At 38.8% G+C, this 12,305-nt stretch overlaps 1 protein-coding gene across 1 annotated transcript in view; it reads right to left on the bottom strand.

The window, feature by feature from the left end:
• The window catches only part of LOC306880452 (fibronectin type III domain-containing protein 4-like), a gene marked incomplete at both ends in the record, with an annotated part of 31,437 nt that extends 21,082 nt beyond the window's left edge, over window positions 1-10,355 (bottom strand). The window contains one exon of the mRNA XM_079433962.1: window positions 10,280-10,355. Coding sequence (XP_079290088.1) covers window positions 10,280-10,355 — 76 coding nt within the window. The remainder of the gene's footprint in view (window positions 1-10,279) is intronic.
• Window positions 10,356-12,305: the final 1,950 nt, after the last annotated feature.

The following is a 12,305-nucleotide window of genomic DNA, read 5'->3' as shown; positions in this document are numbered from 1 at the left end:
CTGTTCCAGATCTGTATGACGCATCTTTACCAAAGGACCACAATATTAACAGGCACTTAACCAAATAAAGCCTGAAAATCATTTTCCCCATATAGAGGGGATAACATAAAAAATGTGTTTCAGGCATTACTTTCTTCAGATAAATATTAATTAAATTAGCATAAAAATGTATTATTAAAATTTCTTAAAACTTATTTATTTTAAAAATTTGCCAGATTGGGTAACAATAACACATGCCTGAAACGCTTTTTAAACAAACGTTTATTTCCATTGATAAATGTTAAATTAGCATGAAAATTAATTATTAAACATGTAAAAAAAATATGCATTTAAAAAATATGATTTTATAGTTATTACACTCCCAAAACAAAAGAAAAAGAAAGAAAAGCTGTCACTGGGGAGGTATCCTGAGGTACAAAGACTAAAAGGTACATCTCTGTACATTATTTACACCTATATTATACATATTAGCACCTTATGGGTTCATATTAGTACTATAAAAGTACAAATAATACAGTACCTGAAGTTTATATAATGTACACATTAGCATAGTGGCAGAGACCGTTTGTACCTTTTTTGAGAGAGAGTATATTTTTTTTAATTAAGTTAAGGTTAGTTATAGTTTTTGTAAAGTTGCTTTAATTATAATTAACTGAATATTAGTTTATTCAAGATATCTCATTGTTCTCACAAGGAAAAGCATACAGCAGAAGCGTGTAGTTCATTAAGCAATGAGTTCTGAGTTCAGAGAATGGCTATAATTAATATTAACATTACTATAAATTCACTTGTTAATTTAGGAGTAACATAAGGCTTACATAATAAAATATTGGAATATGTATGTAACTGCCTGTAAATTATTTACATTAACAATAAATGAATTAATTAAAATAAATGGAAATTTTATAATTTTCTGAAAGAACACTTACAACATATCTTCAAGCAATGCCTGGCAAAAGCCCTTCTTTTAAATCAACACCCGCCATAGTGTTTCTCATTTGTCATCTCTGATAAATTAGAGAATTAAATAGATAGATAGATATCCACTTAAAGAAATCACTCTTCAACACTGGTATTTGGCACACAGTAAGGCAAGCAGAGGAGCTTGGATCTGCATTTGTCATTTGTCTGCTATTCTCCTACGCTAATCATCAGCAACAAAACCCATAATGCATCACAACGCTGAAGAATCATACTCAGTATCAGACTGATAATCAATGCCCTGTGTTGACGCCCTAGGAGGTCACTATTATGGCAGCACTCATCTCCATGCAGCTATGATCATACACAATAGGGGTCATGGCTGATTATGCTGGTCTTCCTTGCCCTCAGCAATGGCTGTGTAAATTGGATGGAGAGAGGTCTGACTCCAGCTCTGCGCCACCGATAATCATTTTGAGGTAGGAAAGGGCCACCTCGGTGAAGGCTGACTGCGATATCAAAGCGTCTATGGGGTCACATGCATCAAACCTTCCATTTTAATGAGTTCCCAGATTTGCAGCTACATTGTTGTTTTTGTGTAATTCTGTGTGCAAGGAGTTATTAACATTATAGGAGTTCTACATCTACACTGGAAATGCTACAAGATATTTCTACAATACTACATGTGCAAAAGGCCACGAGCCAGAGCTGAAAATAGACAAGGGAAGTATACTTTTGGCTGTAGACACAAGATAAAAAAGCACGATTGTGAGAATTAACACTATATTACATAATATATATATAACCTACTGTACATTTTAGACACAATTTTGCCAGTTTATCTGCTTCGCAAATGAAAATAGTTGCAAACAAACCTAGAGCTAGCAGTGTTTCGTTCCTGAATTAATCAGTTTTGTTGAATGAATCTGTTGAGTAAATGATTCAACGACTTACTGAAATGTCCTTAATAGCTGCTTTTGAATACATTTTTTTGAATGAATCAGTACTCACTCATATTTGTTGGTGTAATGAATCACAATGAGTTGTCATAAATAATATTTTTTGTCCATTTGTGTAAGAGGAAAACACATCACTGTTATAATGTGTTGTTACACACTAAATGCCAAGCCAGTTTCACTCCATCTGTCCAGCAGATGCTCACTGAAGTGAAAAATGAAAGATTTTCATAAACTGATATCATGAGAGAACATCTGCCAGGGTTATGTTTTGCCACATCAACAAATGTATTTGCACCTCAGAGTCTGTAAAATTATGTCTCATCATTACAACTGATAATTTGTCACAGAAAACAGCAAATATTTGAACAAAATGTTCCAGTGCATTCCAGCGAAGTCCCAGCGACTATAGAATCCAATCTGCTTACAGTGCAGTTTGATGCCAGTGTCCAGAATGTACTAATGACACATTATGAATTGCCAATTTTTTTCAATATATTAACTTAATAATATAATGAACGTTCTCCACTGACCAGGAATAGAAGGTTTTTAAGAAATAATTCATCAGGTTTTTGTCATTTTAGCCATGACATTTACTTCACTCTTCCCCAGCGAGAGCTCATTGTCCTTGAAGTAATAGAGGTTACACGTGTCTGAAGGTAGCTTCAAATAAATTGTGATACATGGCCAGGCATAAGCTCTTTAGTGATGTGGAAAATAATTGTTTAGACAAAGGAAGACGTGAGTTATGGTGGTACTGTCAGCATTTGCACTGCAATATCTTGCTGTCTGAATGAATGAAAATATACATTAAAAATAAAAAAGACATAATTCACCCACCCCATCTTGTTTCAGTCTAATATTACTGTATTTTCCAATGCATTATGATGTACATCTCTAAGGTTTTGTTTTCAACCACTCAAGCACAAGTCAAATGCACTCAAATCTGTTACATAACAGAAAGAGGAGTGCAGGTCACCCTGCGTAAAACATACAGTTAAAAAGCAAGAGGCCACATGAGACACACAGACATACTGTCAAAGTAATTCACAGAAAGCAGGCACATAGCAGCACTTCAACTGTTCTTCATGATCTGAGAGCAGACCATAATCTCCTTCAAAGAGACCTTCAACATGCAATCACAACTACGATCCACAAGTATGAAAGCAGAATAAACGTGTGCTCCGAGTCAGAATTTTGCATGGCTTTGATCCTGCTAGCTAAAAATACACTTTTACACAAATTCTAAATTGCTCTTCCCTCATTTTTTCTTCAAATGTTAAGTAATGCAAGTTCTCCCAACCTCAGTTTAAATTGCAAATGTGCATATTGATTGCTTGAACAACTGCTTTCTTGTCCAAATTGAGGATTTAAATGAATCTTCTTGCTACATACAGGTCTGTTAGGCGATTGCAATAAAGAGAACACAACACAGGTAATTTGTCTTCACAGCCTAAATGTGGCATCTCTCTCACACCATCTCTGTCCATCACTATGTTATCTCATGCTCTAATGACCTCCAGGCATGCAATGGATTCTGATAAGGGGTTAGAGCTTCATGATAGATTTCGTGAAATGTGCTGTCTGATCCTCTCAGGGTAGACAATGCACTCACAGATGGAGCTGCAGGGTGTTCTATCAACACAAAGCCGCAGAGGGAGTGCGTCTCAGCCTCAGGGGAACACTGCACTTTCCCCACGGAGCGAGGTGTCACTGTAACACCAGAACACCCCATACTGCCCTTGAACAGTCAATGGGTTTTCTAAGGATAAGATGGAGAACTCAAGAATAGGATACTATTCAAGCAAGAGTAACAATTGTGTGCGTGTGTGTGTGTGTGTATGTATATATTGTGGCGGGAGGAGCCAACGACAGACACAGTGGGTGTGGCGTCAAGCCTCGGAGAGGTTTTTATTAAACAATAAAATGTACAAAAGTGTCCAAAGGGGGAAAAGTGTCCAAATAAACGGGGAATCTGGTGTCCTCGTTGTGCCGCGGGGCTAGTGAAGGAGGGTAGTGTTCGTCAGGGAAGGGTCCAGGGAAGGGGCGGAGTCCGGTGGCCGCACGCGCTCCCCTCTCGGGGCCAGGAGCGAGTGGCGGCGGCGTCTCTTGCGCGGCTTCGTCCATCTCCTGGGTTCCCGGCGCTTCTGGGGGATTCGGCGGCCCGGCATCCTGGCCCGTCAGCCGCCTAACAGGTGCGGCAGTCCTCCTCGACGCTCCCTTCCTGGACCCACGAGGACACCAGCGTGCATGCACAGGGAAGAGACCGGTCTCTCGAGGAGAGGCGCACTCGGCGTTTAAACAGCGGCGGTGATGAGGCTCTATTCACGTCAGGTGCGCCTCATCACACGCCGCCAGCCCTGCGTGTTCAGCGCACCTCCTCTCTCACACACCCACTCCCGTCGGGAGCCTGGTGAAGGGCGGCGAATACGGGACGGGTGGTGATGATGGACAGGGGGGAAAATAACCTTAAAATAACTCAACACACAGCCATTAATGTCTAAACTGCTGGCCACAAAAGTGAGTACACCCCTAAGTGAAAATGTCCAAATTGGGCCCAATTAGCCATTTTCTCTCCCCGGTGTCATGTGACTCGTTAGTGTTACAAGGTCTCAGGTGTGAATGGGGAGCAGGTGTGTTAAATTTGCTGTTATCGCTCTCACTCTCTCATACTTGTCACTGGAAGTTCAACATGGCACCTCATGGCAAAGAACTCTCTGATGATCTGAAAAAAAGAATTGTTGCTCTACATAAAGATGGTGTAGGCTATAAGAAAATTGCCAAGACCCTGAATCTGAGCTGCAGCACGGTGGCCAAGACCATACAGCGGTTTAACAGTACAGGTTCCCCTCAGAACAGGCCTCGCCATGGTCAACGAAAGAAGTTGAGTGCACGTGCTCAGCGTCATATCCAGAAGTTGTGTTTGGGAAATAGACGTATGAGTGCTGCCAGCATTGCTGCAGATGTTGAAGGGGTGGGGGGGGGTCAGCCTGTCAGTGCTCAAACTCAGGCCGCACACTGCATCAAATTGGTCTGCATGGCTGTTGTCCCAGAAGGAACCCTCTTCTAAAGATGATGTACGAGAAAGCCCGCAAACAGTTTGCTGAAGACAAGCAGACTAAGGACATGGATTACTGGAACCATGTCCTATGGTCTGATGAGACCAAGATAAACTTATTTGGTTCAGATGGTGTCAAGCGTGTGTGGCGGCAACCAGGTGAGGAATACAAAGACAAGTGTGTCTTGCCTACAGTCAAGCATGGTGGTGGGAGTGTCATGGTCTGGGGCTGCATGAGTGCTGCCGGCACTGGGGAGCTACAGTTCATAGAGGGAACCATGAATGCCAACATGTACTGTGACATACTGAAGCAGAGACTGGGCCGCAGGGCAGTATTCTAACATGATAACGACCCCAAACACATCTCCAAGACGACCACTGCCTTGCTAAAGAAGCTGAGGGTAAAGGTGATGGACTGGCCAAGCATGTCTCTAGACCTAAACCCTATTGAGCATCTGTGGGGCATCCTCAAACGGAAGGTGGAGGAGCGCAAGGTCTCTAACATCCACCAGCTCCGTGATGTCGTCATGGAGGAGTGGAAGAGGACTCCAGTGGCAACCTGTGAAGCTCTGGTGAACTCCATTCCCAAGAGGGTTAAGGCAGTGCTGGAAAATAATGGTGGACACTTTGGGCCCAATTTGGACATTTTCACTTAGGGGTGTACTCACTTTTGTGGCCAGCGGTTTAGACATTAATGGCTGTGTGTTGAGTTATTTTGAGGGGACAGCATTTCTTCAGTGTTGTCACATAAAAAGATATAATAAAATATTTACAAAAATGTGAGGGGTGTTCTCACTTCTGTAAGATACTGTATATATATATATCTCCTGATAACTTTTTTAATCCTAGGTGTATAGACTTTCTTTCTTCAGCCAAAGAGAAATGAAGATTTTGGGGGGAAACAAATTCCTCATCTAATGTAAATGAATGGTAGCCCATTTTTGACAGTACGAAATACTAGGGATGTCCCGATCCGATATTGATATCGGAAATAGGTCCGATATCAGCCCAAAAAAACTCTATCGGATTATATCGGACTACGTTGAAAATCTCCGATATAAGCAGTCCGTTCCGCTCTAAACTCCGTTACAGCTATTCTATCCAGCAGCCTCCAGAGCCAGCGTGCAAAGCCCACGTGATCACAACACTGCTTGCTAGCGAAGTAGCAAAGAAAAAGAGCGATGTCGGCCGTGTGGCAGTATTTTTCATTAAAGTCCGAAAAAGACAGTGTGGCTCAGTGCAACACTTGTCATGCACAAGTTTCCCGTGGTGGAACAGAACCGGGAAAGTTTAGTACGTCCAACCTCATCGCGCATTTGAAGCAGCATCACAAAACTCTGCATGAGGACTTTCGCAAGACCACTGAGTTAAGGAAACAATCCTCTGGCAACCTCAAGCAACCAACGCTGCCTGAAACCCTCGCAAAGCGTGACAAATTCCCAAGAGATAGCAAAAAGGCATTAACCTTAACAGAAAGGATATGCCAGTTTATTGTGCTCGATGACCAGCCACTGTCGGTGGTGAGTAATATTGGGTTTAAACGCTTAATTGAACACCTCGAGCCTCGCTACGTTATGCCCAGCCGCCACTACATTGTCGACAAAACCATACCCCAGATGTATAAAGAAGTTAAAGAGTGTATTGCTATGCATCTGGATAAAGCAAGTGCTGTTAGCTTCACCACTGACATCTGGAGCTCAGAAAACTGCCCGCTATCTTTATTGAGTTTGAGTCTGACTGCGCACTGGATAGACGCTGACTTTACTTTGCAGAGAGCAGTTTTACATGCACGCGAGTTCAGAGGTTCACACACAGCTAACGCCATCACAAACGCCATGGAGGAGATGCTGCGTGACTGGAAAGTCGACAAAAAGAAGGTCCATGTCGTTCTAAGAGATAATGCTGCTAATATGAGAAAGGGATTGGATCATTGCACTATTTTTTGTGGATAGTAAATGCAACGATCTCATTCTTTACGGGCAGTGTGTGTGAAATTGAAACTTTGGACACTTAACCTTTAGCAGTTGGTCAATTAACAATATTTTTTTTTTCTTATGTTCCTGCTCTCAGCTGTTCATACCATTTGCTGACGGTAAAAAATAAATAACTGAAGTGACCTTTAATTAGTATTTTGCACTTTAAAAAATATATTTTTGTTTATTCAATTAAGATATTTTTCAGGGTCTTAATATTTATTCTTTATTTTTTATATATTCTTATGTAAAAGGTTCACATTTATGCAACCAATAGTTAATAAATTGATCGTTTTTTTCCATACTTACTGTTGCTGACTTTTGTTCTCAGTTTGATCTAGCCGTTCATACATTCCACACAACGAAATAGGTAGAAGTATTCATGATTTGTGCTGATTATTGTATCGGATTTGTATCGGTATCGGTTAGTACTGAAGGCTGCAATATCGTTATCGTATCGGAAGTCAAAACGTTGTATCGGGACATCCCTACGAAATACATATTTAAGCAGCTTCAGAGTAATCCACACAACCTGCGTTGAGCACCGTTCACTTGCATTAGATGGAGGAAACCTGGAAATTTGTAGTAAATTTTAATTTTTAGGTGACCTATTCCTTTAATGGTTCAGCGGTTTTGAACACATCGGTTGAGTGAATGATTAAATGACTCACACAAACATTTTGAATAAATCTATGCTGTTGAATGGATCTTCTAAATTATGTACTCACTCATAAAGATGGTCACTTGTTGCTACATAGAGGTGTAACAACTTAAGTTTCAAAAAGAATAACTGAAAATTCTTTATCACTATTCCACAAACCACAGGAGTAAATGAAGCACAAATTTGTTTACCTTTGAGGGGAAATTATTTTCAAATATTTCTGACAGTGCATAATTTGTAATTAATTTTTGCCCTTGTGGAGTATTATTTTGTTTTCTATTAGATCTGACACTAGTATCCTACACTTGATATTTCTCTTTAATTAAATTTTTATGTCCTTATATTTCAAGGCAAAGCACTTTTCAAAGGCACATAATAGAAGAGTCACGCATGCAAACAAAACTGAACATGTGGAGACTGAATCCTTCTTTTGTGTGGAAATGTTGAAAGCCTTTGTAAAAGACATTTGTGACCCTGGACCATAAAACCAGTTTTAAGTCGCTGGGGTATATTTATAGCAATAGCCAAAAATACATTGTTTGGGTCAAAATTATCTATTTTTCTTTTATGCCAAAAATCACTAGGATATTAAGTAAAGATCATGTTCCATGAAGATATTTTGTAAATTTCCTACCCTAAATATATTAAAATTTAATTTTTGATTAGTAATATGCATTGCTAGGCAATTTTCTCAGTTTTTTTATTTTTTGCACCCTCAGATTCCAGATTTTCAAATAGTTGTATCTCAGCCAAATATAGTCCTATCATAACAAACCATGCATCAATGGAAAGCTTATTTATTCAGGACAATTGACACTTATGACTGGTTTTGTGGTTCAGGTCACAGAGTCATCTTAATATGCATATGAAATATAAGTGGTCTGTGACCTAGAAGAGCAGAAGCCTTGTTTGAAGAAAATTGTCTTAATGGCTTTGTATATTATATAGGCACAGCTTTTAACTTCACAAAACAATAAATGATGGACTGTGGATGATGGATTATGATGTCTTATTGGGCTGCTTGAATTCTCATTCACTGCAAAGGATCCATTGGTGAGCAAATGATATAATGCTAAATTTCTTGAAATCTGTTCCAGTGATGAAACTCATCTACATCTTGGATGGCTTGGGATAACTCAATTTTTTCATTTTTGGTAAACTATTCCTTTAATCAAGAGCCATTTTGCTGTAGTATTTTCAGCAGTGCTGAGCTCTGCATGACACTAACTATCTTATTTCAGGTGTCTGTTGTCAAGGAAAAGAAACCAAGATGAATTTAAATTATTCTCTAGTCCTAAATCTCTGCAAAGCAGCTGCTCTGGATCATAAACTAGGACAGATTTCAAACAGCATTATGATAATTTCTCACATATCCTTCTGTTTAAATTGAATCAAGTGTGTCTGTTGTGTCATGCATGTACTGGACATGACTTTCTACAATTTGCATATATTTGTGAAGACTCTGCACTTATGTTAATGCAAGGCTGGGAAAATGAATGTAAAGATTATTTAGTCTTACATGCATTAGTAAATTGTTACTTTTAATATGCAACCATCGAGAATGAATATTGGGCTATTCCATTGTGTTGCCTCTGACAGGTGTAATCTGTTTTGGAAAAGGAGAGATATCCTGGTTTCCGAGAAGCAACTTTCAGCACTGGAAGTGCTCATATTTCAGATGGAAACGCTGTGCTTGTGAGAACAGAAGTGCCAACTGCTGCCTTATCAAAGCTACCACAAAATCCCAGATGACTCAATCTGGAAAAAAGGGAAAGGATCAGAACGAAAGCATTTTCCTGACATGCTCCCCAAAAAATATTCAAGAAGTATACAAGAAAAATCTGTTTAGTAAAAATATTGCCAGGATTTTTCAAAGTTGTAGTTCAACCTGTAAAGCATGGTGCTAGCAACGACAAAGTCCTGGGTTCGAGCAACAGGAAATGCATGAACTGCTAAAATGTATACCATGAATGCAACATAAGACGCTTTGGATAAAAATGTTTATCAAAATACATGAGTGTTAACGGTTATTTTTTGCTGTTACATTTTCTGCTATCCACATTGAACTTTAAGTAATCTTCTATCCAATGCAATATATTGTAGAAAACAACTGCAGCTGAATGGTTAATTGTTATGTTTAATCTGACCAGCCTTATATAGGCCAATTTTTTGATGATAGATTTGCTATTAAATTTATATTTTATAATCACACTAATATTTAGCAATCATCTAATTTATTTGTAATATACTGCATAACCACTATAAAACTTACAGTGAAAGAACAACCACTTGCCAAGAATACGCTGAGAATTCAGACTATTTGACTATCGGTCCAGTGTTCGATTGAATGCCAAAAATCCAAAAACCAATGATAAAAAGTCAATACTTAGCCCATTTTAGTCTCTACTAACCTCTTAACCAGTCAAAGCACTTTAGCAATATAGCCAGCATTTTAACATATGTCTTTGTTATATTAAAACTATTCGATGTACTGGAGGTTATTTAAGCACCTGTCGTTCTGAATTTAAAAATCCTGCTTTTTATGTAACCCATTGAATGACATGATTTTGCTCACAGACACACAAAGACCCCCAACACAGAGCATCCAAGTAAACCCCGCAAAGGTTCAGTTCATCTCATTTACAGAAGCTCACGTGCATCCATTCAATTCAAGACAGGAGGACACTGATTATTAGACAAATAAACTTACTTGCTCCCACCAGAAACATTTCACTACCGAAGAGCAACAGTCCGACTGAGTTAACAAGGACAAGAACGCGAGCCATATCTCCACTTCAAATGTCCAAGAATCCAAATAGATGTAGTTATCTTCTTTTGCTTCTAAACGGATATGTTTATAGCAACATCATGAATATAAATTCATTCAAATAGCACACATCTTAAATAAGGTACAGTAAAAATCTCTTCGCAAATCCTATTAAAACACGTGCCGAAACGTCCATGTCAGCATCAGGTTTAATACTGACTTTCCTTCGACTTCCAAAACGCTTCCGTCTCACTTCAGATTCATGCTCGATTATTTTAGGATTTCCTCCGAAACCGAAGGTTGTGAGGGAGCGTCAAGTTCGGTGTCGGAGGTGTTCAGATACTGACGCTCGAGCATGTCAGTGTTGATCTTGAGCGAGCGTGCGGCGATCAGCACCACGGTCAGCTCCAGCACTGATGCGCGAGCCTGAGACAAGGCAGATTTATTTATTTATAAATGTGCGCGCATCCTGACAGTGTGGAGATCTCAGTGTTGCTACAGCCCTCAATGGACAAGACTGAGTGAGTTCTTTACAAAGCCTTCAGAAACCAAGCATTTTTCATTTTTGAAAGTGATTTCAGGCAGCCAAAAAACATGATTTTTAAACATGTTTTGTTTTGGAGTCACTTTTGGAAAATAATGCCTTTACAAGAAGACTAGGATGTTTCTTTAATACTGGATAGTGCAGAAATACTACTACTCTTTAAAGGTGCGGTCACATTTATATTCGGCGAATTTTCGTGAAATAGGCTACAACCATTTTAAAACGAGAACCTACGCGATCGGAAATGGAAGATCGAAATGAAAGATTTTCCCCACACATAGGCTATTACACATTGTGTTGGACACCAGAATTCACCAAAAGAAGACTGCTTGGTTTCAAATGAGCTTAAAGCTTCATATGTAGCTGCAGAAGTAGGCTAATGAATAATGGAACTGGAAATTTCGCTGAACGTTTTTGCCGAAATTGACTGCACCTTAAGAAAAATAAATAAATAAATAGAAATAAAAACCGTAGAAAAACGGAATTGGAAATTATCTGTTAAATTTACAAACTTATTTTTAACCCTAAAACAGCAGTGCAATTCAAAATACAGCAAAGCACCTGTGAAAAATCAATGCAGACAAATCCCTCTTAACAGAGTAGGCCTACTAGGTCATATTTTTTTGAACATTTCTTACTGTACACTTCACTGACCACCTGCAAAATGCAAATTTTGAGGACTCCAGTGCTTTGGCCTTCACAAAAGTCTTTGCAATAAGTTTGAAGGCTGAAACTATAGTATTTTAATCACATAGCGGCCTTCTGACATAATTAAACTTTAGAGTGTTACTGGGTTGCTCTGCAATGATTTTCATCCTTCTATCATATTGGGAAGCAATTTAAAGGTCAGTGCAGCACATCAGCTCCTAATTATGCATTTTCAGGTACAATGCCTCCTTAAGGGATCAGTGATGTGTAGGAATATTGCAGAATCATAAAACTGGCTGAAAAAAAAAACATTTGGGGTTTTATTGTGATTTACTGAATAGGCTCCAATCCATAAATAATATAGTACAATGTTGACAACTAAAGCCCACTGTTGCATTTTTCTATAAAACTTTGAGTTATATTCTTTTTCAATCACTAAACATACTGCATAACCAAATATTTACTTGAAAAGTTGTTAAAGAGTGTCCGTAAACTGTATTCGGGTGTTGTGAGTGTCACCTATGTGTACTTCTTTAGTTAAAAATAAATAAATTAAAACGTCTGTAAACATAAAGAACTTGTCCCGGCTAGTAGGCTATCACATGTGCGGATGCTGCAGGTGGCGCATCCTTAATAGCCTTTTCTCACAACAGCTAGAATAATTAAATGTATCATTTTGATGGTGGATTGTAATCCAGAAAGTATTATGTGTTTATGAAACACATGAAATTCAATTATATTCCAGTTTTAAATGTGCTTCTGATTACAGATAGCCTT

This window comes from Barbus barbus, assembly GCF_936440315.1.
Source record: "Barbus barbus genome assembly, chromosome: 14".
In the NCBI taxonomy this organism is placed as follows: domain Eukaryota; kingdom Metazoa; phylum Chordata; class Actinopteri; order Cypriniformes; family Cyprinidae; genus Barbus; species Barbus barbus.
Note: the sequence above shows the minus strand (reverse complement) of the source record. Positions and strands in the feature narration are given on the sequence as shown.